At 55.6% G+C, this 26346-nt stretch overlaps 4 protein-coding genes and 1 non-coding gene across 5 annotated transcripts; 3 read left to right on the top strand and 2 right to left on the bottom strand.

The window, feature by feature from the left end:
- Nucleotides 1–602: 602 nt before the first annotated feature.
- On the bottom strand, nt 603–4535 carry EIF1AD (eukaryotic translation initiation factor 1A domain containing). The gene is made up of 6 exons (XM_054570853.1): nt 4069–4535; nt 2618–2792; nt 2389–2497; nt 2185–2293; nt 1957–2007; nt 603–1394 (listed from the first exon to the last, which is right to left on the bottom strand). The coding sequence occupies exons 2-6, from the start codon at nt 2702–2704 to the stop codon at nt 1250–1252; spliced, it is 501 nt and encodes a 166-aa protein (XP_054426828.1). The 5' UTR covers nt 2705–2792; nt 4069–4535; the 3' UTR covers nt 603–1249.
- Nucleotides 4536–4655: 120 nt separating this feature from the next.
- On the top strand, nt 4656–6308 carry BANF1 (BAF nuclear assembly factor 1). The gene is made up of 3 exons (XM_054570854.1): nt 4656–4739; nt 5403–5541; nt 5783–6308. The coding sequence occupies exons 2-3, from the start codon at nt 5419–5421 to the stop codon at nt 5927–5929; spliced, it is 270 nt and encodes an 89-aa protein (XP_054426829.1). The 5' UTR covers nt 4656–4739; nt 5403–5418; the 3' UTR covers nt 5930–6308.
- A 1426-nt stretch (nt 6309–7734) lies between these two features.
- LOC129068667 (small Cajal body-specific RNA 1) lies at nt 7735–7896 on the top strand. Its single transcript, XR_008528943.1, has one exon. It is a non-coding gene; the product is annotated as a small Cajal body-specific RNA 1 (non-coding RNA).
- Nucleotides 7897–13186: 5290 nt separating this feature from the next.
- CST6 (cystatin E/M) lies at nt 13187–14861 on the top strand. The gene is made up of 3 exons (XM_054570587.1): nt 13187–13470; nt 14186–14311; nt 14644–14861. The coding sequence occupies exons 1-3, from the start codon at nt 13231–13233 to the stop codon at nt 14725–14727; spliced, it is 450 nt and encodes a 149-aa protein (XP_054426562.1). The 5' UTR covers nt 13187–13230; the 3' UTR covers nt 14728–14861.
- Nucleotides 14862–16873: 2012 nt separating this feature from the next.
- On the bottom strand, nt 16874–25176 carry CATSPER1 (cation channel sperm associated 1). The gene is made up of 13 exons (XM_054570692.1): nt 24530–25176; nt 24298–24485; nt 23097–23294; nt 22271–22384; nt 21962–22121; nt 21602–21693; nt 21326–21469; nt 21095–21158; nt 20851–20923; nt 20649–20709; nt 19166–19241; nt 17064–17178; nt 16874–16900 (listed from the first exon to the last, which is right to left on the bottom strand). Exons 1-13 carry the CDS (start codon nt 25174–25176, stop codon nt 16874–16876), a joined length of 1959 nt encoding a protein of 652 aa, XP_054426667.1.
- Between the last annotated feature and the right edge of the window lie 1170 nt (nt 25177–26346).

The raw sequence follows: 26346 nt of genomic DNA, 5'->3' as shown, positions 1-26346 counted from the left end.
AGGAGAATAATGGTGAGAACATGGTGGGGCTGGAGGATGAAGATAAAGAATTTTTTGCAGAGGTGGTAGTTGAGCAAGTAAGCAAGAAAGCCAGGAAGTGGTGATTGTACAGGTATTTGAATTTAAAAGGTGCTGCAATTTCTATTGCTGTCAGGAGTCCAGGGATGAGGGATATAGGCAGCAGGTATGGAATAGAAGAGCATTAGTGATGGGGATATCAAGGAACTAAAGGAGTTTGGCGCTGAATGGGCCCATCCACAGGGTGTACGAAATAGACTAGGCAGAGGTGAAAGACTCTAGGCCAGGAGATTAACTCTTTGATGTCTGAGCAGTGACTAGAAGGTCAACACCAGCTCTGACTGGCGTGGCTCAGTTGGATGGATGTCCTTCCACAAAGTGAAAGGTCACGGTTCAGTTCCCGGTCAGGACGCATGCCTGGGTTGCAGGGTCGGTCAATGTTTCCCTCTCACGTCTATGTTTCTCTACCTTTCTCCCTCCCTTCCCTTCTCTCTAAAAATAAATAAAATTTTACAAAGAGGAAAAAAAAAAGGTCAATGCCAGCAATGAGGAGGGAAGAGCGTATAGTCAGAGGTTAAAAAAAAAACAACAAAAAAAACCCCGTAGGTGGGACGATGTGGTTTGCAGAGGGCCGAGGAGCGACAGTCTGAGTTGCCACAGGGGCCAGCAACCAGGGGGTGCACACGGCTGCATGGAGGCAGGCACTCCCGCAGCCACAGGCAACTAGAAGGGCAGGGCCAACAGCTTACGAGGCACTATGAAATTCACCCTGAGTGTTTCTAGAGGTAACTGGGACTAGGTCCCATGGCTGCGATCCTGGATCAGTGCTGATTATAAGCAGGCAATAAAGCGGGACTGTCCCCGGTTGTAAAATACGTGCAACGAGGGACCGCATAGGGCCTGACACTAAGCGCCCAATGAGAGAGAACTTAGAAAAGACCCCAGCCATTCCCTGTTTCCTGCCCACCAGCCCACTTGCCCCTGAGGCCTCCACCAAGGAGAAATTTCTGACTTCACCACAGGTCCCTCCACCCTCCAGAGAGCCACTCGGACACCAGCACATGTCACCACCCACCAGGGGTTTAATTCTCCTAGGTCAGAGGTCAGTTCAGAGAGGGGTTCTGCACTGTCCCCATCCAGGGCAGGCAAGATCTGCAGAGCACCCTGGGAATGTCCAAGCTCAGAGGAGCCAAGGACCAGTCTGTGAGTAAGAGAAGTCGGTCCTGGGGTCTCAGGCTGCCTCCTCCTCTTCGCTCTCCTCCTCACTCTCGTGATACTGCCTGCGGTTGGTGTTAACAAAGAGGTCAGAATCGTCTTCGGAGCTGGACTCTTCTGCTGATGACTGTGGCTCAGCGGGGAGTTCGGGCTGAGCCTGCCTTCATGGGGGAAAAGGGCAGAGTTAGCCCGATGCCTTCTGGGAAAGCCAGATCTGCAACCAAGAAGCCTCACAAAGAGGACCCTATGGCCAAGCAGTCAGGGCTCAATGAGTCAGACAGGGACAGAGTCAGAGCACAGAGCTCTGCCCAGTCAAGAGAACAGACTACAGATCACTCATCCCCCTACCTCGAAAGTTTATTAGAGTTTATGCTTTTAATAATAATGACTCTACTACCAACACGCAATGTATCCACATTGCATACCAGATACCATATTAAGCAATTTTACAAGCTCCTTTAATCCTCACGAGGCTATAGGTGAGGAAATCCAGGCTTAAGAGATTAAGTAACCTGCTTAAAACCCCCCATTTATAAGTGGGAAAGCCCAGGTTTTAACCCACAACATCCAACTTTCAAGTCATACATATAAACACACAGGTAGGAGCTCTGACCAGAAGAAAGGGAGGCTCTTTTCCACACACCCCTCCCCCCGGCCCCCGCCAAAGCACTAAAGCCCAATGCCCTATCTTCTGTCTTCTCAACTCTAAAGCTTGATCCTAACCTGTTCCTGTTGTTGTTGTGTTTCTCAGCCACTTCAGAGAAGGCCTCAGGCCTGTGTCAAGAGAAAAGCGAGGGTCAGAAAGAACAGAGAAATCTTTCAGCATAAAAACTGCCTCCAGCTGTCCCTACCTGGGATGCCATAATCTTTCCTCCCCCAATTTCACAGCTAGGAAGTCGATCCCCCCAGAAGTCAGGCATCAGGCAACCAATGACCAAGGGGACCACCTACCAGAGCCCTTCCTTCTGCAGAGAGCGCACATGGTCTTTGCAGAGGACAAAGGAGATCTCAGCCTTTACCTTTTCTCCCTCTTCAATAGGGTCAACAATGAGAAAGTCCCCTGCAGGCGGAGAAAAAGCAGAATCAGTCCAGCTTGCAGAGGTAAAACCAAGGTCACAGGAAATGGCTCTATCTCCTAGAGGCTGCCTCTCTCACCTCTCTTGATCCAGATGTTCTTGCGGTACTTGGAGGGCATGCTCACCAGGAAGCGCTGCCCTTGGGCTGTCTCTACTTCATGCAGATTGTTCCCTGGGGTCCTCAGTACCTGGTCCGGGACACCAAGAACCAGTTGGCCTCATCAGCCCGCTCAACGACCTAGTGAGCTGCACTGCACCCTCCCCTTACCCTAGGGGCCCAGCAGGAGCTTGTGCCCAGTGCTACTCACCCTCACGATCTGCTGCTGGTCAGAGGGTACCATGTGCTCCCCCAGCACCTCCTTCACCACGTGCTTCCTTTTGGTGGCCTGAGACATGCTGGGTCCTAGCCCAGGGCGGTGAGGGATGCAGAGGCTGTCAACTCCTCCTCTTTAGTTTCTTGGATGGCAGGGTGAGAACCCAGGACTGTTTTGAAGACAGGGAGGGACTTTTTACTGAGCAGTAACACAGCGTCCTGGGTAAGAACATGGGCTCTGAAATCTAATTGCTTGCATTGAAATCCTACCTTGACTATTTCCTGTGGACAAAAAAAAAGGGTTCTATGGAAAGTAACCTTACAAGTTGTTCCTAAATGGGCAGGTCATGGCATAGAATTATGCCTCAGGCAACTTCTTTAGTGAAATGTGTTTTTGTGTGTGTGTGTTTATGTATTTAAGATTTTATGTACTTACATATTTTTAGAGAAAGGGGAAGGGAAGAGAAGGAGAGAAACATCAACATGAGAGTGAAACATCGACTGGTTACCTCCCGTAAGTGCTCTGACTGGGGGCTGACTCTGCAACCCAGGCATGTGTCCTGACCAGGAATTGAACTGGTAACCCTTTGCTCTGAGGGATGATGCCAACCAATTGAGCCACACTGGTCAGGGCAGTGAAAGGTTTTTAAGGCAGCCAAGCAATACCCCTTGAAAGCATGCCCGACCTCGCAGAACATATACTCTTGTTAACTATCCTGTAATCCAATCCCTGCCTTGCTTTCTCCCACCCCCATGTACCCTTCTTAGCTCCCTCAACTTCAAGTGCATAAAAGGAACCGCAAAAATGTAAATCTCCGAAGCATTTAAGATCTTCCTCCCTGGCATATATTGTCAGGTTGGCTCAAATAAACTCATAAAAATTCTCTCCAGGTTTGGCTGTTCTCACGTTGCAATTCTTACTGTTCAACTTCTCTAGGCTTCTGAGAAAAACAGTAGCTAACCCAGAACACTGTTATTAGGAAGAGATGATGTAAGCAAGGCACTTAGCACTGTGCATGACACATAGAAATAACTCGTGTTGTTCTAAGTACTAGCGTAATCACAAAAACTAAATAAATCACGCTGGCAATCACTCAGGTAGGATGAAATGAACTGCATCGTCTTCAATATACTTGTACATCCAAGGGTAGCACAGCTACACAACATGGATGCGCAATCTCTCAACACACCACAGGCAGAGACCAATTAGGAGACCACCGCAACGATCCCAGCCAGGAACGAGTCCATTAAAGGGCGAGATAAGCAGGCTTGGCTTAGGGCATTTGCTGTATTTCTGCCTTGGGTTCTGAGATGTCAAGGACTGGCACCACCGAGACTGGTGGTTTCCAAAACAAACTCCAAAGTGCTATATCTAGCTGCCGTTCCCTGGCTTCCCTCCCTTCCATATCCCGGAGGAAAGACGCTCTGAGAGAGACCCACACTTACTTTCTGACCCTCTTCCCCCGCGGGCGCTGCCTAATCGACCCCGTTCTCCACGCTGGAAGTCGGGAGCGGCTGGCTCACGACTCACTTTGCAGCTGAGCTAACGAAAGCCCAGAAAAGGAGTTTGCTGGCTGTCCACAACGGTGGGTCGGCGGGGACTCAGGTTTCGGTTCCAGCCAGCCTCGTAAATGCCCGGCCGCGCTGAGGGAAACACTAACAGGTCTACGTCGGACCCTTCCGAGCGCCGTACTTCCGGCGCTCTTTGGTAAGCCTCCGGCCACACTTCTTCCTCTTTGTCCGTCCCACTAACTCTTCCCCCGCTAGGTAGGCCAAAGCTAGGTCCTCGAGTTCCGGATACCGTGCAGCGGGGAAATGAAGTTTTCTCAACCGAGGCCTCTGCTCCCTGAAGCCGAAATTCCGCCCGAGAACCAAGACTATACAAAGGAGCCTGGCTTCTCGCGAATCGACCGGAAAGGAGCGCCTACTAAGGTCGCGGCCGAGAGCCAGATCCCCTCATCTCTATGGCTCTACGAGGCTAGAAGTGCCAAATTTAACTTTTTAGGCGGCTCTTGAGGCGACCCGGAAGCGGAAGTGGAAGAAAGTTCTAGTGGGTTGAGGTATTAGCGGGAGTAGCCGGGTGGCGGGAGGAGCCGTTACAGGAGCTGAAGCTGTCGGTGAGTGCCAGCCACGGAGCAGGACCTTGTCTGGAGAACAGTGGAGGTGCATGGAGGAAGGGAGGAGACGGGTCGCGACCGCTGCGGCCGGCCGAAGGATGGGCCCTCCAAGAGGGCTTGGCGGCGGGACGCGGCGCGTGGGCGCGGCGGCGCGTGGAGGGGGGCGGGGCGGGGCGGAGCAGTGGCGAGGACCTGGAAGGGCTGGGCGGAGGTGTACGCGCTGTGGCCTGCGTCTGAGAGCAGCTTGTGTGGCGAGCGGGACAGAGGGACCCTTTATTTGCTTTTCAGGCCAGGGAGCTCTTCCAGGCTCTGTCAGTGCCTTCTTTTGCGAGCCAAGGTCACCGAGGATGTGACACCCTCTGGGCGAGCCCTAGCTGCTGACTGGGAATTTTCGCACTGCCCTGCGCGCGCCACCTGATAGGGCAGGATAGTCTTTCCTCTAGGGCAATACCAAAATCCACTTCCCTCAGGGAGTGGAAAAAATTTCTCTCGAGTAGTGGGGAAAACTCTCATTGAACCTCTATCTTATCTGTGAAATGAGGGGTATGAAGTGAGCCGCCCTAATGGCTGGTTCAGCTTTCTCTTAACATGAGATTTGGGCCAGTGGGCCTTTGGGAGCTCCTGGGTTTTCAGCCCTAACCTGCCTTTTCTTGGGATACCCAGGTTAATCCTGATCAAGATGACAACCTCCCAAAAGCACCGAGACTTCGTGGCGGAGCCCATGGGGGAGAAGCCGGTGGGGAGCCTGGCCGGCATTGGTGAAGTCCTGGGCAAGAAGCTGGAGGAGAGGGGCTTTGACAAGGTGTGGGTGGCTGCGTGCAGCTGGGGAGGGCACGGGTGGCCGCCTGCGATACTGCGTGGCAGTTTGGGAGTGGGGAAGTGAGTTTACCTCTTGGGGGGTGGACGGTGATATATAATGTGAAGAGGTAGCCAGAGCCAACCCTGCCTCCTAGGCTCACACGCTTTGAACCGCACAGAAGTGGCCTCCTTGTTTGAGTCTCAGAGCATTGAGCACCTTGTCCTTTACTTTGCCTGTTTTGCAGGCCTACGTGGTCCTTGGCCAGTTTCTGGTGCTAAAGAAAGATGAAGACCTCTTCCGGGAATGGCTAAAGGACACATGCGGCGCCAACGCCAAGCAGTCCCGGGACTGCTTCGGGTGCCTCCGAGAGTGGTGCGACGCCTTCTTGTGATGCTCTCTGCAGAGCCCCCAGTCCCTAACCCAGGTCTTGGAGTCTCCAGAGTTTGTAGCTGAGTAGGGGCTCCTCCCTTGTCCCCTCAAAGGAAACAGTTGCTGTCTGCTCGCCTCCGGCACTCTCCAGGGTCTTTGGGGGAGTTCTCTCCCCTCACCATTTCACCTTTTTTGGAATTCTTGTTCTTGCATGCATCCGCCTTCTCCTTCCCCTTCCAGTTTCAGGTCAATAACTACCAGCTTTTCTGAGTGGATTCCTGGTCCCTTCCCTCACCCCCACCCTCACCTCTGGTCTGTTTTATGCCATTTGGTTTCTCTCTTGGCGGAACAGTCACTGTCCATGTAAAGTTTTTTGAGTCAATAAAGTCAGTGGCCTTCAAGACTGGGCTCCGTGGGTTGAAAAGCAGCTGGGTTGGGAGTTGCCTCTTCCTCAAGGGCTGATCGGTCTGCTGCCCTCCTTATCAGTGCAGATCGAAACTGGCAGCTTCCTCCTCACTCCAGAGGACGGCCACCCTTGCCACGCAAGCCTCGGGCAGGTGCCTTGCAGTGTCTCAATCCCTTAGTAACGTGGGAGAGCGTGTGGGTTGACCCCTTCCTGGGACCCAGATACGCTGTGGTGTTCCAGATGCCGGTTGAGTCAACAGCTGGGCTAGGCAACACCTGGTGGAAAACTCAGTGGGAGTCAAAGGTACCAGGAAGGGGTGGGACCCAATATGGGTAAAAGTTCGCCTGCTACTCGTCATAGGCTCTCTTGGCCTCCAGAGGGAGTAGGCAGGGCTCTCACCACGCTCTCTCGGGGAGGCAGAAAAAGCATGGGTATCACAACCTGGACGGTGTGAGTTACACTTTTCTCTGGTACACTTCCATCCTGTTCTGGTTGAACGCTTAGTGAACCAGGCCCATAGCTAAGGTTTTTTGCAAATATTTTTTTCTTCCACATTAATGAGTAACTATTTCCTCTTTTACAGGTGAGGAAACCAGGGGCTCAGAAACTGATAAATAATACGTTCATGGACTTACTGGTAGGAGGTACCCAGAGTGGCCCACAAGACAACTTGGAAACACATGTACCTGAGAGCCCTGTGTTCCTTGGTCATGCTACTCAGCCTCTCTGAGCCTCGGTTTCCCCACTTGGAAAAAGAGGTGGTTGTAATGTTGGATGGAATGCTAGCTGCGCAGCACGCAACACTGCGTGGCTTTTGGTCCTTCAGTAGAGCAACAGGAACTACTTGCTTACAGAATTTTCCTGAGTGTCACCAGACCTTGAATGTCAGGTTCTTGAGTCTCATGGTTATAGAAATGAGCACTGAACTAAGTATAAGATCAAACAGATAGAGTTTATTAAAAAGAGTTTGTGGTCCTAACTCGCGTAGTTCAGTTGGTTGGGCATTGGCCCAAAAATCAGAAGGTCACCGGTTGGGACGTGAATGAGAGGCTACCAATTGATGTTTCTCTCCCTCCTTTCCCCCTCTCTAAGAATAAACAAATTTTTTTAAAAAATGTTAAAAAAAAAAAAAAAGCTTGTGCACAAGGGAGTTGGCCAGAAAAGAGAAGTTGAGCTTCCAAGGGGTTCTTGTGGGCGGGTTATACTGGGGCCCTGGGATGGGTGTGGGGCTTGGAAACGCGGACGCGGTCGGGTGTCCCACTGTCGTCATCTGGTAGGGGCTGACCCTGAGGCAGTCACAAGGTGTTTGCCACGGTCAGTGGACCGCTCAAAGGGCCCGTAAAATGCTTACACAAATATTGTAGTTACCGTTTAATTGACAGAATACCTTTTGCAGAATATGATGTTAAGAAAGGATGTTACAGCACTTGATACTAACCGAGCTATCTGTGTCCTAGCCTCGTGCCAGAGGCTTGTGATATGTTGTGATAGCTGGGTTTAAGAAGTGCAATATTAAAACACGCCATGAGTCTTAAGCCCAGTGTGTAAAGACACACACTGAGTTATAACTCAGTGGCACAACCAGAAATGAAAAAGAATGTTACGGTTGTACGTTCTTTCTTTAAAGACGTGGCTAGATTAATTTCAACTCTGAGATTTTACAGAAAGGAAGGAGTCCTAGGCAAGCCTGTAATGTGAGTTCTTTCTGTCAGGATGGATTGCAGTTGTTACCCCCTGTGCTGTCACCAGAGCGTTACAGTCTGGTAAGGAGAGACTGACATCAAACAGAAACTGGGATAATTGTGAGAGGTTTTCATGATCTTGGTAGGGGAAAAGTAGGACAAAAAAGTTGATAAAATTGAACTACATTAATAGAAACTTTCACTAAAGACACCATAAACAGAGTGAGGGGCAAGACTCACCCAGAGTGGGGAAGGGTATTTGCAGCACATAAGTAACAAAGCCGCATCCAGAGCACATACCAAACTGCAGTGAAGGAAAAGCAAGTAACAGTAGAAAACTGGATGAGAGACTTGTGAGGCAGCCCTGAGAGGGACAGCCAAGGGGTGGACAAGCCTGCGGAAAGGCACGCCGCCAGAGCCGCCATCGGAACCGCGAGGGAGATGCTTCCGTCCGCCCCCTGGGGAGTCGGGCGGTGCCCAGGGCTGATGAGAGGATGGAGCGACAGGAACTGGTGGGAGTGTGCGGCCCTGGGGAAGCAGTTGGGTGTTTCCTAGTAAAACTGAAGGCCCATCCTGTGACCCAGCAATTCCACGCTCTCAGGGCTCTGACCGAGGACTCCCACAGCAGCTCCAGCACCTACCTGAGCCTTGACAACAGCTTTGTAACAGTCCCCAATGGGAACAACTCATGGCTGTCAATACCAGTGAACGTGAGCTTGTGATACAAGGGTTGAATCTCAAAACATGAAGTAGTGTGGCTCCCTTCTTGTAAAGTTGCTCCGGGGTCTCTACATAGGTGGCAAAATTAAAAGAAGGGCTTATTGCAAAAGTCAGCAGTGGTTGCCTTTGGGGGCAGGAGGCGAGGAGCGGGGAAGCCTGGTGGCGGCGGTGGTGGTTTCCATTTCTTGACCTGTGTGGTGGTCATGCAGGTGGTAATTGTTCAAGTCAACACATATGTCCTGTGCACTTTCCTCTACGTTAGCTAACACCTCAGAACAGTAGGAATATAAAATGGAAAGAAAGATAAAGACCCAGGGATAGAGCGCTTAGGCGAGCAGCTGGACGCTATGGCGGTTCTTAGTGGGGGTGAGTGTTTAGTGCAGGGCCGGCTCTGGGAAGTGCAGGTGGCCCCTTGGAAGGGCACCAGGTGGTCAGCAGGGCCCAGCTTGTGTTACAGGCTGCTGCCTGGGTGGGTGCCAGCCTGAAGCCCAGACTGAGCTGGCAACATGGGCTGTCTCAGGCGCTTCAGGCTGTACTGCGTTTCTGATGTTTTCCTGGATGGGTCCAAGTTCACTTCAGAGTCCCCTCAGCCTTGACCCTTGTACTGTGATGCTGCCACGCAGGCCTAGTGTGCTTGGTGGGGCCACAGCTGCCCCCCACCCCCTGCCTCAGCCCCAACTGCCAGGTGAGGTAATGGAATCAGTTCCTTCCCCGGGATCCCGCCCACTCTGGGTGCCCAGTTTGGCTGCCTGTGGTTCTGGCACTGGGGCCCGCCTGGCAGAACTGTGGGGTGCGCTGCCTGCTTTGCTCTGCTTCTTCGTGGGCCCTTCCCCGTCTCACCCACAGGCTTTGTCTTGGAAGGGCTGGCGCCTGTCTCGCCTCTCCCTCAGGGCTCAGGCGATACCTGTGACAGTCCTAAAGCCCCAAACGCTTTATCTGGGCCCCTTGGTGCATCCCACACAGCTTCCTGGATCAATCCTGGAGCAGCAGGAGACAAAGGGCGTCTAATGTGTGTGTTGTGACAATGTGGCCCCTCAGAGATCCAGCCCCAACTCAGCCAGCAGGCCTGGGTGTCGGAGGAAACAGACCCGGGTGGGGATAGGGAGAAATCAGGTTACCTATGTCGGCCCATGCTGCCCAATGGGACCCGCTTTGTTGGCAGGCATAGGTGGGCCTGGAAGTCACTCACATTGACTCAGTGTCATTGTCCCATCCACCCCCTGCTGCCACTGCACCCAGCCAGAGCTTGCCCCCCACAGCCAGTCTGGTCACGAGTGTTCAGATGTGGCCCAGCGCTTGGGGTGAATCCTGCCCATGCACTCGGGTCCTGAGGGAGCCCTGCTGCCCCGGGAAGGAAGTAGGGGCAGGCTGTGGGACGGACCCAAGCCCGACACATCGGCCCCTGGTGGCAGCTCAGACGGTATGAAGGCTCACAGTAGGTACTCGGGCTGTCAACCCCCCTTTCACACTGTCCCCTCCCTGCAGGGACCAGGACTCTCATGTTACTCCTGACCTTGACAGGTGGTAGCCTAAAAGAGCCAGCTGAGCCCAGGCCTGGTCTCCGGGCCTCCTTTACTCCCCGTGTGACCTGCCACGAGGGGCCTCGCTGCCCTGGGCCTCTGGCTCCTCTTGGCTGCAGGGGATGGCGAGGGTTCAGCCCAGGAGGAGCGGAAGTCCCGGCACCGGAGAGCTCCTCCTTGGGGCAGTTTGCACCGCTGCAGGGCCACAGCTCTCCTTGCCACAGAGTCGCCTTTCCAGGATGGGGTCCACAGGAAAGGGTAACAGAGCCCTGGGGGAAGGGATAAAGGTTAAAGGTTCAATAAAGAGGGTTCGGGGGGCAGCATGAAGGCTCTGGGTGGCCCGATCCCAGGATGAAGGGAACGTCGAGTGCTCACCCCGGTCGGTAAGACCCATTGGCCAGGGCCAAGCAGGTGGTGCCATAAGCAACCTGGGTTGGGCGGTCTGGGCTGCAGTGAAACTGGAGCCTGCCTTGTGGCCAGTGGAGCTGGCCAACCTTGGGCTCACGCCAGGCTCAGGCCTCCTTCTGGAAGCCAGAGTGCTCCTTCAAGGGTCAACAGGATGGAGTCCAGGCTAAGGGCTCTTCTCCAGATGAGACCCAGCCCTGGGAAGTCCTCCCGGGGTGCCCTGCCTGCAGGCGTGCGCCGCTGCACAGTAGGCCCCATGCTCCTGCGGAGCAGTCGGGACTAACACGCTAGGGTGCGGGCCCTCGGGTGCCACCCCAGACGCTGCCACAGGCCCTTCCGCTTTGACCGCCATTTCTGCCTTGTAAAAAGAGAAAATATTCACTGCCTCTGCAGAGCTGCTGAAAGGGTGAGGACATACGTTGAGTCCCTGGCACATACTGAGAGTTCAGTGATTGTCATTTCCCCTCCCCCATCCCTCTTTTCTCACCAAGACAATACTAGCCATTTGACCTTAGGCAAGTGTCCTGACCTCTCTGATAAACTTTCTTCATCTGCAAAATAAAGATGATGCTTATTACTTCGTGCTGCTTATAAGAATAAACCAGGTGAAGAGTCTTTGGTAATTGACCAGTTGGGGTGCAAAAGACTCATCGGCATCAGCACAGAGGAGTGGCAGGTGAGGCAGGGCACGTGAGCTGGGGACTGGGCCTTGGCCAATTTTCCAGGGAATTGGAGATAAGTGTGGCCGTGGCTGAACTCCAAGTGACAGGAGCGCAGACCTGGGAAAGCTGGAGGAGGCTCCTGGCCCTTGGGGCTGCCTCCTCTTCCTTCCCCTGTGTTGCTGGCCTGGTCCTCTTACTGTCCCCCTTCCTGGCTTCTCTCAGGTCAGATCCCTGCCTGGCCTTGGCCACCTCACCAAGCCAACTTCGAGCCAGCCAGCCCTCTCACAAACTGGAGCCTGTCTCTTTAAGGCAGACACCTGAGTCCACAACGAACTGTGACAGTTCCGTGGAATCCCAAGATTGTTTTCACAGCTGGGCCGAGACGGTGGGGTAGCTGGTGAACTAGGCAGTGACCACACTCTGGTGCTGGGAAATGCTGGATGCTTAATCATTTATCATGGTACAGGTGAACCCTTGAACGTCGATGACCGCCCTGAACTAATAGCTCTCTATTGACCAGAAGCCTTCCCAATAACATAAAACAGTCCATTCACACATATTTTGTATGTTACATGTATTATATACTATATTACACGTAAGTAAGCTAGAGAAAAGATATCAATAAAATCCTAAGAGAACACATTTACAGTCCTTATTGAAAAAAAAATCCATGCATAAGTGAACTCCAGCTCAAGCCCCTGTTATTCAAGAGTCAACTGTAATGATGATCACTTAAGCACGAAATGCCACATACTATAAACCACTACCTCTGCCAAGCCCCAGTTAAGATCCTTGACCTTGAGCACCGACCAGACCTCAGTTTCCTAAGGGCAAAAGGCCCGCTTCCCTCTAGCAACATCAGCAACATGTTTAAAAGCAAGTACTGTGCTCATAGCTAAAACACAGGGAAAGAATCCCAACAAAATTCACAAACTTCTTCCATGTTTACTTCAATGCTGGTGTTACCAGATTATTACCCCCCTCAAAAAACCATTGGTTTGGGTTTTTTTTTAAACTAATTTTTGCTGGTACTTCCAGCCCACACCCAGCTTCCCTATGAGTGGCCCAGGCTCTGGCCATCAGTAGAATAACCTTAGAAGAGAATAGTTGTTCCCTTTCTTCAGATGAGGACACTGAGGCTCTGGAAGCTCAAGGGACTTGTCAGAAGTCACCCAGTTAGGAAGTGGCAGAGCTGGTGTGACACACACCCCTCCCGGCCAGCCCTCATTCTGGGTCTCAGTCTGGTTTAAGAGCAAAGATTTGAGTTTGACTGTTGGGGCTCAAAGGGCAGCATCACCATTTACTATGTACCTTCTGGGGTCCTTGGGCAAATCAGTTGTCCCGGTGTCCTGTTTCCTCCTCTGTTAAGTGGAAATGTACATTCCCATTTCATGCTAGTTGTGAGGGTTAAACAGCATCCAGCTCAGCACAGCAATGTCCCTGGTTACCTGCTATTAACATGGTACCATGCCTCCTCTAGGCACTTTACCTAGTGAATCCTCACCGCACCCACGTTTTACAGGAGAGCAAACTGAGGCAGTGAGAGGTTAAGTAACTTCTCCAAGGTACAGTTCGTAAATGGGGTGATAAGAGCTTGCTCACAGCTGTTGATATTTCAGACTGGATGGGCCCCCTGTGAACTGTCCCAATGGTGGCACTTGCGGGGGACTGCCTGCCACTGCCCTTTCCTTCAGAGGACGGGGTGTATCCTGTAGGGTAGGGGAAGAATCTCGCGCACAGGTGTGATGGGGCCTGTCGGCTTCTCCCGTTGGAGCTGAGACGGGGGCCTCACCGGACTGTGCAGCCCTCGCCTACGTCTTCAGCGGGCGCACAGCGGCCGTGGGGCGGGGCCGTGTCTGGTCGGGCGGGGCCTCGGAGCCCTGAGTCCTTAAAAGCGGCGGGGCCAGGATAGCCTGGCAGTGTCGACTATGGCGCATCCCAACGTCCCGCGGATGCTGGGCCTGGCCCTGCTGGCGTTCTGCCTCCTGGCGCTGCCCCGCGACACCGAGGCCCGGCCGGGGGAGGTCTTAGTCGGAGGACGGAGGGACCTGGCCCCCAACGATCCACAGGTTCAGAAGGCGGCGCAGGCGGCCGTGGCCAGCTACAACATGGGCAGCAACAGCCTCTACTACTTCCGAGACACACGCATCCTCAAGGCGCAGAGCCAGGTGCGGCTGGGCCAGTGGGACGGGGCGGTGGGACTGAGGCGGGGAAGGCGCCAAAGTTGGGGAGAGTCAAGAGAGTATTCAGAATATATTAACACAACGTTTTTTTAAAAAAGCTTTTATTCATTTTTAGCGAGAGGGGAAGAGAGGGAGAAAGGGAGAGAAACATTGATGTGAGAGAGATACATTGATTGGTTGCCTCTCGAACGCCCCCAACTGGGGACCTGGCGCACAACCCAGGCCCTGACAGGGAATCCAACCTCCGGCCTCTCGGTTGGGAGATCGGCACTCAATCCACTGAGCCACACAAGCCAGGGCAAACACAACCTATTTTTAAAACTCAGATTCATGCCAAAAATTTACAAGGAGCAAAATACCTAAGTTTGAAGTAGACGGGATCTAGCTCTAAACTTGCACAGCTGTTTCACTAGCTTCACACTAGTCCTTGCCCTGCCCAGTTGATTTCAGAGGGAGATGAGGCATGGGCTTCAGGATGGCTTGTGCACCTGGGTCCGCCTCCTGCCTGGCCCGGGGCCTCTGCCCCTCTCCCCAGGGGTCCCCGCCAGAACGGCCCTTTCCCAGGTCTGAATCCCAAGGCCAGTGTGCTGGATGCACTCAGGAGAAGGGAAGGGGAAATGGGAGGCTGTGGAGAGAGGCGAGGGGTCTGGGTCGGGGCACAGCCCCAGCACCTCTGACCTGTGCTTGCCCTCCGTCCCAGCTGGTGGCTGGCATTAAGTACTACCTGACCGTGGAGATGGGGAGCACAGCCTGCCGGAAGAGTGCGGTGGCAGGAGACCGCATGGATCTCACCACCTGCCCCATGGCCGCGGGAGCACAGGAGGAGGTAACAGCCCTGCGCGGCGCGCGCCACGCTCCCAGCCCCGGGCCCTCGGGTTGGCCAGCTTGAACTAGTCTGGCCGGCTAGACTGAGGCCAGATTGAACCTCTCCCTGCCTTCTGGATGACTCAGCCCCAGGTCAGGGTGGCGCACAGACAGGAGGCTGGGGCTTCCCCATCGAGTAAGAGAGTTGGCCAAAGAGACCAGGGACCTAGTCTCTGCCATCTGACTTGTCCCTTGAGCCGGTGACTGTCCCACACTGGAGGCCCGGGCTGACTGCTGGGAGGAGGCAGGCCTGGACCCAGGCTCACCCTTCCTCTCTCCACACTCTGTCTGCAGAAGCTGCGCTGCGACTTTGAGATCCTAGTGGTTCCCTGGGAGAACACCTCCAAACTTCTAAAGCACCACTGTGTGCCTGTGTAGTACACCCCTGCCGTCGACCCCTGCAGTCGACCCCTGCGGCCCTGGGTGTGGGAGGGAGTGGGCCCGTCGGTGGAGGGCACTTTAGGTCAGTGGGCCGTATCTGTTGCAATAAATTCCTAGCACTGCTTCTTGCATCCGTCTCTTCCGAGTGCTTCACTGCTCCCTCTTCCCCCCACCACTCCCACTCCTGGCAGCTCCGCCCGCGAGCCCCGGCCCAGCCGAGCGGCTGTCCCAGCCCACTGCTGAGAGGTACAGGGTTCAGCCCGAAATCTGGAGTCCTTCAAGCACCCCGGTACCACAGATGTGGGGAACAATACTCCTGATTCTCAATATTCTCAGAGTTAACATATGGGAGACCAAGTCACAGGCACTTAATTGGAGAGGAAAGGGTAGGAGCTGGTGAATTCTCTGGGGAGCGCCTGCGTGCTGCTCCTCCCGCTCAGCCCCCCTGATGACTCAGGTGGCATAAGGGGATGCAGAGGGGTTGGGGAGGTCAGCCAGCAGGGCCCCAGGACTCTGAGCTCCCAGGCTGTGAGATTTCTCCACTCACATGTGGCCCAAAGATGGCGGAGCCCCTGTGGGCCGAGACCAGGAGCGCTGAGACAGTGACTCAAGTACCCATTGCAAGCCCTCCCTGGTGCTTTGCCCTGGGCAGGACCCCCTGAGGGGGCTGGACAAGGAGCTCCCAGAGGCTGAGGTCACACCTGCTGCTCACAGGAGGAAGAAGGGGTAGGCACGGTGTAAGGAAAACAGTTGCAACATTTTCTGCAGGGCTGAATTTGCATCTGCAAATCCTACTTCCCACCCCACCCCTCCACACACCCAGAACTCCTTAACACACCAGACACACAGAGAAACCCAAAGCATACACGTGGATGCTCCCAGACTCCGCACACATGCCCAGGAAAATCACAAACACAACCTAGCAACCCGGAAGCACTCCCACCCCGAAACCACCTGGAGATGCATACGCGATCCCCAAACACAGCACCCCAGAGATCCCCGTGCTCCATCCGGGGCCGTCCAGCACCCATGCCTGGGGCAGGAGAGGCAGTGGCTGGACACCTTGGGAGCAGCAGGTGCGGGAACCATGAGGCCCAGGCAGGCAGAACGCCGTGGCTGTGGAGAGCACCCCCACCCCTGCCCGCTGGCTCCTGACAGGCAAGGCCTCACACCCTGCTGTGGCTACCTGGTCCCCTGCCCAATGCTGGGCCCTAATGTGGAACAGTCCTAGCTCCCAGGCCCTGCCCTCTGCCTTGAAGGCCATGTGCCTTAGAGGCTGGGACTGGGAGGTGTAAAGTAGATGTGGTGCCGAGGAGGTGCTGCTTCTGCTCTGGGGCCTAGGGCCTCCGCCACGATCACATCCAGCCTGGAGGTACAGGGGCGGTTGGCAAAACTGCTTGCCCCCACTCTGGAGTCCCACTTCTGTCCCCCTCCAGCCTGTATGGCATGATGGCTTCACTCTAGCAGGGGTGAGGTGGCTGCTGTAGATAGTGGAAGACCCCTCCTCTGAATGGGAGCCCCCAGAGCCAGGGCTGGGCGTGTGCCTGACTCAGGGCTTGCCCTCTAGCACCCGGCACAGGCCCAGGCACTCAGGCACCTCTGGGTTCATGCCATCCTTATAACGGATACTGACAGTGCTGGTAGGCCTGAGTTCCTGGGCTCTGAGGCCCCGTTCTAGATTCTATGGGTCCCCTAAACGCTGACAACAAGGGGCTAGTCCAGCTGGTTCTTTCTCTCCTGACTCCCAGGCCAGAGAGGGCTCCCCCTCACCGAAGCAGGACAACTGCTCACCTTCCCTCGGGTGCTGGGCCTGGTCCACTTTCCAGCTCACCCCTCTGGCTGCTGCTGGGGCGCGGCTGGGCCAGGCTAGGACACAGGGCCCTGCTGGGGCTGGAGGGGACCACAAAAAGTGCCTTCTGCGTGCAACACTCACGCACGCACACGTGCACACACACAAGTTCTCCCGCCCCGTGCCTCGGCCCAGCCAGGGAAGACGCAGAGCCAGCTGGGGGTTTAACGCTCTGTTGGGGCCCAGCCCTGCAGCCTTGACAATCACTCCGGCATGTCCGGGGTTTGTCCCGACCCGCCCCTGCAGGAAGCATGCCAGAGGCTGAAGTCTGTGTCCGCTGTCTCTGTCCAGGGATCACTTCCGGAAATCCTCTTCTCCAGTCTGTGGGGTGGGATGGGGTGGTGGCTGAGCCGCCAGCCTCTGCCTTCTCAAACGCGGCCGATGGGACTGTTCCTCGGGGCCACTCCTGAGCACGGGTCCCTCCTGCCTGGCCTTCCAGCGTCCCCCTACCGCGGCCCCTCCCTCCTGGTCCTGCCTGGTTCACCTCAAACGCTGTGTCCACGATCTCATCGATGACGGATGCCTGGGAGCGGAACTTCTGTTGATAATGCTCCACCCCAGCCACCAGCTGCAGGAAATGAAACACTAGCTCCTGCTGCCTGTGGGGAGAGGGCAGAGGTGAGCCCTGGCCGACCTGCCTGGCTGGTCCTTCGAGGCCCTCAGAGCCCCCAGATGGCTCTTCTCGCGCGCCTCCTCCTGCCCGCGCCCACACGCTCACATCACCCTTGACCTCCACTTCTAGCCATGGCCACAACTTTTCTGTGTGTGGCCTTGCCTCTCCCTGCCACCCTGTCTGCCTGTACCACAGAGGGCATTAATTGTGTGGCCTCCCAACCCTCCACCTCTACCCGTCCACCGTCTTCCTGCCCCCCCCGCTCCGTGCGCCGGTTCACCTGCCACCTGCCCACTTGCCCATCTGATCACTCTGCCTTCACTCACTCGCCTACCCCTCCATCCACCTCTCTTCCCTGGACCCCTACCCCACCCCTTCACCATGCTGTGTAGTCAGCCATCCACCTAAATTCCCACCTGTTCAGCCACTCTACTACCCACCCAGTAACGCCTTCACCGTCTTCCTGTCTTACTGATCCACCCATCAAATAACACTGAAATCAACCTACGCTGCAAGGTGCTAGGAGAACATAGACATAAACAAGAAACATCCCCTGCCCTCGAGAAGCGCATCTGTAGCGGAGCCAGAAAAGTAAATCAAGTGTGTTTACACTATGACCAGTGCAGACCCAGGATCAGGAAGGGCTTCTGGAGCCAGCGCCGCTTGGCTGAGTTTGGAAGATGTGCGTGTTTGCTAGGCTCAGGCAGGCCTCCTGGTTCCCTGCTCCAGGACCGCGGGGGCATGTCCTGAGTGGCTGGGGCCAGCGTCAGTGAGGGAGGTTTCAGGGGACGGGAGGGTTGGAGGTAGAGATGCCAGGCAAGGTCAAAGCGAGGCGCCTGGACCTTGTTCTCAGGGAGGCAGGAGACCTTGTAGGGTTTCAAACTCAGAGGAGAAGAGAAAAGCCAAAATTGCTTTTAACAAACACCACTCTCTAAATAAATAAAAAGCAAAAAAATTTTAAACAAACAAATGAACACAACACAGAGTGTCCTTGGTGGAGGTGGACTAGCGGGAAGGATTTGGAGGTGAAGGCGCCCCCGAGGGAAATACGGCAGCGGCACCGAGGGCCCAGGCGGGGCTGAGCGCGGAGAGCGGGAGCATGGACAGAGGCCAGGAGGCCCGGGAGGTGGAGCGAGCAGGATGGGAACTCAGCTCTCCCAACGCTTGGCCACTTGAGCCCGGTGCCAGCAACCGCAGACCATTCCAGGGAGAGAGCACAGTGTGGGCAAAGGCCCGGAGGTGGAGAAGTATGTGCTCTGCTTGGGAAACACCGTGGGTGAAGCAAGGGCGTGATGGGGCAGTAGTGGCTGCAGCAACAGAAGCAAGGTTGGCAAAGGCTTGATCGCGGAGGGCCCTTGGCGCTTGGGCTCTGCCGGTGGGTGACGAGAGCCCCGCGGGCGCAGGAGTGAGGCGGCCCCGTCTGCTGCTTTGGAGCCAGTCTGGGGGAGGTGGGGCGAGGCCCAGATTTCAGAGAGAGTGCTCTCTGGGAGCCAGGCAGCAGGAGTCCGTGCCAAGGTGCCCACCTCGAGCACAGCCCTGCGCCCCTGGCTGTCCCGGCCCAGCTGACCACTCAAGTCCGCGGAAACGGGGTATTGCCCGTCAGCCGTGACCCAAGCTGTTCCCTGGCCCACCCGCCTCATCCCTCCACTTTGCTGAAGGCCAACACCGCTGCAGAGGCGGGGTCCTCACGGGCAGGTGCTCGTCGTCCGTGTCCTCTTTGTGTCCTCGGCCCCTGGCCTTGGAGGGGCCCTCATGGCCCTTTTCGTGCGGCTGCGGGACTCTATCGGTGGTGCAGGGTGACTCGTGGTGAGCAGATGCCAAGCTCTGCACATGTGACCCACAGGCTCTTCACACGCCTCAGTGCTGCACCCCCTGCCACGGGGGGCCGTGGACCTTTCCCGGCCAGGCCCGCCGCCACGCCCCAGAACTCTCCCTTTAGACCCAAGGCCTCCCCTCCTTTTGGATCTCCATACTTCTCAGTCATGGTCCCAAATTTTTTCTCGATGAGGCGCTTCTGTTTGGTGTGTTCACTCATCACCTCTTTTGGTTCTGGATGTGGAAAAAAGGGGGGTCAAGGAGGTGCCTGGATTGAAAGGGGGTGGAGGGAGCCCCATGAGCCATGGAGATATTCAAACAGGGGCTCACAAGTTTTTGCCCAGGATGCCCCCACAGAGCTCACTTCTCCAGGCACGCAGTGTGTGGCAGTTTTGTGTGTTCGACTCAGGCCTGGCCAATAGGAACAGCCTATCCTTTTGGCTACAGTGATTGGTTCAGAAATAGACAGGTGATCAATTGGAGCGAAAGAGCAATTTGAGCCAATTAATTTTTTGCTTCAGTTCGTCGGCACTGAGTGTCCATCCCTGATGGAGGGGGCAGGCGAAGGCCCAGGCGACCCCTGAGGACCTTTATTCCTCTGGTGTTAATGCTCCTAAGAGTGGGACCCTGGGGCTCAGATTCTAAAGTTCTGAAGATATTTTTTTTTTTAGATTTTATTTATTTACTTTTAGAGAGAGGGGAAGGGAGGGAGAAAGAGAGGGGGAGATAAACAAGAGTGTACGAGAGATACATCGATTGGTTGCCTCTCACACACCCCTAACTGGGGCCTGGCCCTCAACCCAGGCCTGTGCCCTGAGTGGAGATTGAATCGGCGACCTTTCAGTTCACAAGCTGCTGCTCAGTCCACTGAGCCACGCCAGCCAGGGCTCTGAAGATCTTTAAGCAGGAAACATAGTAATGAGCCCAAAATCAATTCACCCAGAAAGTTAGGTGTGTAAATATGAATATGTACAGGGAACTTTATTTTTGCGAGCACTCTGGACAAGTGCATATCTGGCCTTGACAAAACCCTCAGACAGCCAAAACCATCCCATGTAAAACCACCGCTATAAAATTAAGTTACTAATGGAAACGAATGTTTGGTAAATCATAATTTGGCTAACTAGACATTTTACCAATGGGTCTTTCAAGAATTGACTCTCGGTTTCATTGGCTTTAAAGGATTGCCTTATTCTCTTTTGGACCAAAGTCGTAAGCTTTGAAAGCTCGTGGGGGAAGCAGCCAATTATTTCTTTTTCACATCAGTGTTTGCTTCTCTCCCTCCCTTTCCCTATCTTTCAAAAACTAAAAATTAGCCCTGGCTGGTGTGGCTCAGTGGATTGAGTGCCAGCCTGAGAACCAAGGGGTTGTTGGTTCGATTCCCAGTCAGGGCACGTGCCTGGGTTGCGGGCCAGGTCTCGGGTAGGAGGCATGCGAGAGGCAACCACACATTGATGTTTCTCTCCCTCTCTTTCTTCCTCCCTTCCTCTCTGTCTAAAACTAAAATAAATAAAATCTTTTAAAAAATTAAATTAAAATTAAAAAAGGAGGAAAGAAAGTTCTCCTGAGCCTCGGACTCTAAAACTCTAAAACCGAGCCTGGAATCCTGTGTCCGAGAGCAGAAGGAGGGGGCGCTGATACCTGCTTTGTCGAGCTCTGTCAGCGATTCACACAGCAGCGGCTCCTGGATCCGGGCGGCCCTCTGCGAAGAAGAGGCCTCGGGCTCGGCAGAGTCCCAGGCCTGCCTGTCCCTGGAGCAGCCGCCACTGGCCTGCCCTCCAGCCTCTGTGCCCCCCGCCCCGTGTTTCCCTGACTGGTCTCCCTGCCCCGCCCCACTAGGTACCTCCTGCTTCACTTTCTCCAGGCCTCTGAGCAGCGCCATCTGGAAGTTATCCACCAGCACGGCGATCACGAGGCTGGAGGAGGGAGGGACAGTGGGGTACTCTCAGGGACCAGGCTGGAGGGGAGGCCAGCACTCTTCTCCGGGTTCATCACCGCGTGGCCAGGGAGAGAGGGCTGGGAAGGGGCTGCCCGAGGTGGCGGGGAGGCGGGTGGAGCTGCGAGCAGAGCAGGGGCAGTGTCCTTACTTGAGGAAGATGAAGTACTGGATGATGATGTAAATCATGAGAATGGGGATGATGTACCAGGCCCCTGGGGAGGGGGGAGTTGGAGCCGTGAGTTCCCTGCCGGCCCTCACCGCTCCGTGGCCGGCAAGAATCAGAAGCCCCACTTTGGAGACGGGGTAACCAGCGCCCCACTTCGGGGTGTGCCCACCCGGGCAGCCTCCTGCCTTCCACCCAGCCGAGGGCCTGCCCTACCCTGGTCCCAGCTGTCCAGGTAGATTTCGGACCAGTCGTCCAGAGTGAGCAAGGTGAAGAGGGTGAAGATGGTGGTGAAGATGTTCTGGAAACGCTTGGGGTCAGATTGGCGGAACAGTGCCCGGAGCACCACAGAGAAGAGGACTGGCTGTCAGGGCTGAACCAGGCTCACAGGACCCGTTCACCCTGTCCTCCTGCCCCCCGGTCCCGACCCTCCACCGCACGGCCCCGTGGTCAGGCTCCCGCGCCCCCCGCCCCCCACCCAGCGCAGGATACAGAGGCAGGTAAACATGAGGACAAGGATGGCGGTGATGGATGGCAAGGACCGCACCAGGGTCCCGGTCACTTCCTGGAGGCTGGTCAGGAAGCTGTGGGCAGGGGTTGACAGGGCGGGAGTCAGTGGTGGCGGGGATCTGAGCCCAGGACCCAGAGCTGACGCTCCACCCAAGACTTGCTGGTGACTTGGGAGAGCCCCAGTCCTTCTCTGGAAAGCGAAGAGAATGATCTGACGGGGCCTATCAGAAACAGGCTGGAGTCTGCAGCCTCCCCTCCCCCATCCTTGCAACAGGTCCACGCCTGTGTCCCCTCTTCCTTCAGAGTCCCCACACTGGGGCGGGCCGCTGTGGCCCCACTGACCTGAGCCTCCGCAGGACCCGAATGGCCCTCAGGGCCCGCAGGCTCTTGGAGACCTTGAAGACCCTGAAGACTTTTTGGTTGTAGATGGTGCGCTTGAAGGAGCGGGAGTTGAACTGCATGAGCGTGAAGTCCACCACAGCCATGATCATGATGATGAAGTCTGAGCGCACAGGGTGCCTCAGTATAACCCACAGCACTCCCAGCGCTGGCACCCCCTGGTCCTGTCCCCTTTTGTCCTTAGCCTCCCTCAGGCAGTTCGGTGGCTCCCACCACCCCTCCCACCCCGCCACGGACCCCATCCCTACACACCCAGATTGTTCCAGGCATCACAAAAATAGTCGAGGCCCATAGCAATGATCTTGAGCATAGCTTCCACCACGTAGATGGAGAGGAAAATGGAGTCAAAGGCGATAAAGTACCACTCTGTGGGGACAGCAGGGGCTTGCTCAGGGTCATCCCTGGCAACCCTGGTCCCTCTCTCCTCCTCCCCATGGGAATCTTAACACATGGCCATTTGAGGAGACCCTCACTCTGCCCACATAGCTGTGTGTCTTAAATGCTCTGTGCCTCAGTTTTCTTGTCTACAAATGGTGATAGTAACAGCCTGCCTGATAGAGTTTTCATGAGCATGAAAGGCATTTAACACCGTAAAATGCTTATAATGGAGCCTGAACCAGTGAGCGTGCAAGAAATACCAGCCATTCTTTTTGTTCTTCTCTCCTTAGCTTATGTCCTTTCCCTCATCCTGCTCCCAGGGTTTTAGGGGGCGCCTCCTCAGGTTTCCCACTCTCACCCCTTTAGGGTCTCCTCAGAATCTCCTGGTCCTTCTAGCCCACTTGGGTTCCTGACCCTGGTCCTTGCAAAGCAGCATATTTAGAGCAAACACGCCACCTCGTGGCTGTAGCCTCAAACAACACAGCCTCTAGGCCAGCGGACCTTTCCGTTTCTGGCTGCCTGGCTGACGTCAGCTCTCTCTCTAAGCCTCGTCTCTGATACCCAGCAATGTCATCCGCTTCCCAGGAGAAAGGATCAAAGAAGGTAAGTTATGTGAATCACCGGGCACTACATCAGGCCAGCAGGAAGCCTGGAACAACATCAATAGCCTTCTCCCATGAACAGGGCTCCCGGCTCTTACCGCCCCGGATCTCAACTTCTGCAAAGGTCTGGGCCACAAGCATGATGGTGTTGAGGCAGACAACAAGGAAGATGAAGGCGTCGAAGACCAGGGAGTCAGTCAGGTTCCTGAGCATCTTCCGAAGGCCATGAAAGAGGTGGCAGATGTTTTCCCACAACCAATTGTGCAGCTTCCTGTGAGCCCGCTGGGCTCTGATGGCTATAAGGGAGCCAGAAGGTCAAGTCTGTGTGTGTGTGTGGGGGGGGGGCATGGGGACCCGGGCCTCCTCTCAGGCCGGGCTGCCGTTTGCCTTCGCGCTTGACTGCTTGCTTGCTATTCATCACTAAGGTGCCTCTATGTTGGTCCTGTATTGGTACCGGAGCCTCAGGCCCGACTCCTTCCCTGGTAGATGCCGGCCTGTTTGGGGTCCGGGGTCTGCCTGAGCGCATCTCGAGGGCTCACGCCCTTATACACCCCTGCCGCTCTTTACTCACAAGGCAACTTCTGAGAGGAAAACCCAACCACCCACACCACTCCATGCCCTGGGTAAACTCTTCCTCTCCCTTTAAGATTCTGCTGAAATATCATCTCTTGGCTGCTTTCCCTACCCCTGTCCGTTAGACGCGCACCCCTCTCTGGTTGTTCGTGGGATTGTTGCCATGGTTAGTGACAACTAGCGGCCAAGGTTGGGGGTTGTGCGTTAACAGCCAAGGTCCCTCCTTGCCCCCAAGCAAGGCCCTTATTTAGGTCCTGCTCCCCAGTGTCTGTCCTGAAGAGGCTCAGAGTTTAGTGTGGGAAATATGGGCAGATAGAACCCACAAATGTTATGATATGCAGGACAGGCCTCCATCACTCTGTGGTCTGGGATCAGTTGGTTAAGGGACCACCCCTGGCTCTGAAGCCCCTGGAGGGCGAGTCTTCCCTCTGCCTCCAGGGCCCAGATAGGCCAGGTACTCGGATAAGAGGGAACGTTCGAGAAATGAACATGTGAATGAATAAAGCAGCGACTGAATGAACAAACAACCGAAGTAGGCCTGAAGTGGGTGCCTACTTCTAGGAATGAATGATTGGATGGTGAACAGTCAGGTGAAGTGAATAGCCAATGGAATATACCTGCAGCAAGAGTCGAGCCTCGTGACCTGTGCAAGGGCGGTGCAGGGCCTGGGTTCAGTCTGGGATCTGGGTCGGGCAGTGGGAGCTGGCGGGGAGGGTAGAGACTCACTTTTGCGCTTCTGAAACTGCTCCTCTTCAGCCCAGCTTCCTGAAGTTTTAGAGCAGGAATCCTGAGGGTGGACCTTGTTGGAGACCCTGGAGGCATGTGGGTGCCCTGCATCGGGGGACTCAGTCAAGCCATCAAGCACGCCCTGCGTGGGCACCCGGCGGGGCTCGAGGGTTTCTGGGCTGCTGGACCTGCGCAGGCCAAAGACCCAGGAACCCGCGTGGCGGGACTCCACATAGTGCTCGCTGCGGAGGGCGTCGTGGTGTCCGGCGCCGTGCGGGCGCTCTCTGCGGTGGTGCTCTCCGTGGTGGCCGTGGTGGCTGCGGTGGTGCTCGCTGGGGTCGCAAGGCACGCCTTGGTGGGAGGACCCCGCGTGGAAAGAGTGATGGGAATGGGTCTCTCCATGATGGAGAGGCCTTCGGTGGTGGTGGCCTTGATGATGATGGTGCCTGCCACGGTCGTCAGCGTCACCGTGCTGGGGGCCCCCCTGGTCATAGACCTCACTGTTGCTGTGGGCCTCTTTATGGTGGTAAGGCTCACCTTCAGGTGGGAGCCCACTGTAGTGGAAAACGTCACTCTGGTGGTGAGGCCCACTGTGGCTGTGGGGCCCCCCCTGGGGGTAGGGCTCGCTCTGGGCGTGGGGTCTACTCTCAGGTCTCCTGCTCCCCTGGCGGTGTTCATCAGCGAGGAAGTCCTCAGCATGGGGGCGGCGGGAGAGGAGAGCGCCCCTGGACCCAGCCAGGGCAAGGGGTGTGGGGTGATGCGCTCCACCATGATGGTGGGTGTGGTGGTGGGGGGGCGGCTGGCGGGGGGAGGGGCAGTCACGGAAGTCCTGGAGCGCACCGTGGTGGTGAGGTCCCCCGTGGTGATGGGGCACGTCATGGCGATGGGACCTGTGATGGCCCTGGACTCCACTGTGACCTGGCCTGTGGTGCGGGGACAATGAGCCGGGGTCAGAGAACACATCGGAGTCACTGGCCTCTGCCTCTTTTTGAGCCTTTTTGGCCGTTGAAGGCTGATCCATGACTGATAGGAATCTTGAACGCGAAGAGCTCAAGATGTAAGCCCAGCAGACCCCGGCTGGGTGGCCCTTCTCACCGAAGCTGTGGCAGCAGGGCTCTAGGAGGGCCTGACTCTTCTCACGGAACTCTCCCCTCTGTGACGTCACCGGCAGCCCCCTCCCAGGCCTCAGTCGCAAATGCCTCCCTCTGGGCTGCACTTCAGAGTCAAGGATCTTCGAGACTTTGTGAAATTAGGAAACTGAGGTCAAGAAAAGGGAAGGAATGGTCAAAAGTGACCCATCGGGTCAATGGCAAAGCTAGACAAAGGGTATAGCTATCTCCTACACACACAGAAAGCCGGTGGCTTCGCCCTTCCCCGGGGTCCGCCGTGAAACACCAACTTGCCTGCGGAAAGAGGCGGACCAGATCGATAGGATGGGTCATCTTATGCGGCGAGGACTCCTCGCGCGACTGCCTCCTCATGCGAGTTCACGTGGGACACAAATACGGTCCCGTTCCACGAGCTTTTTCAGAAGCCTTCCGCAGACCTCCCTCCTGGGCCAGCACGCCATCGAGTTCCCGTCATGTTTTTTCCAAGTCTCTGCCAGCGGCCAGCTCATCAGAAACAGACACGAGCTCATGTCAGTCTGCATCGCAGGCCTTTTTTGCTTTCACACCAAGTGGTTAACACACGTCCTGCCCAATGTTTCTCCCACGGGGGGATTTCACCCCCCTTCACTGCCCACTGCCAGGGCCCCCTCGGCGTGGGGCTGGCACTGGCTTACTGAGCAGAGCCTTCTGTAAATCAGACCTGTCGCTTTTCCTCTTCCCCTTGAAGCTGTTGGGTGTAAACTAAGGGAGAGGAGGCGCAGCTGTAGAAACAAATTCCGTGGGACCCTGAAGCACCTGTGCGGGCGGTTTGTTTGTGCCTCCAGCATCCACTTGGGCCCAGGGTCGCGTACACCGCTTGGGTGTCCAGTGGGATGCAACGGCGCAGACCCAGTTCCACGATTCTGTGGCTCAGGGAACACCCAGTTCATCAAGAACGTTT

This window comes from Pteronotus mesoamericanus, unplaced genomic scaffold (assembly GCF_021234165.1).
Source record: "Pteronotus mesoamericanus isolate MK-2021 breed Mesoamerican mustached bat unplaced genomic scaffold, CSHL_Meso_final contig_214, whole genome shotgun sequence".
Classification (NCBI taxonomy): domain Eukaryota; kingdom Metazoa; phylum Chordata; class Mammalia; order Chiroptera; family Mormoopidae; genus Pteronotus; species Pteronotus mesoamericanus.
This window is presented reverse-complemented; position numbering and strand designations above follow the sequence as displayed.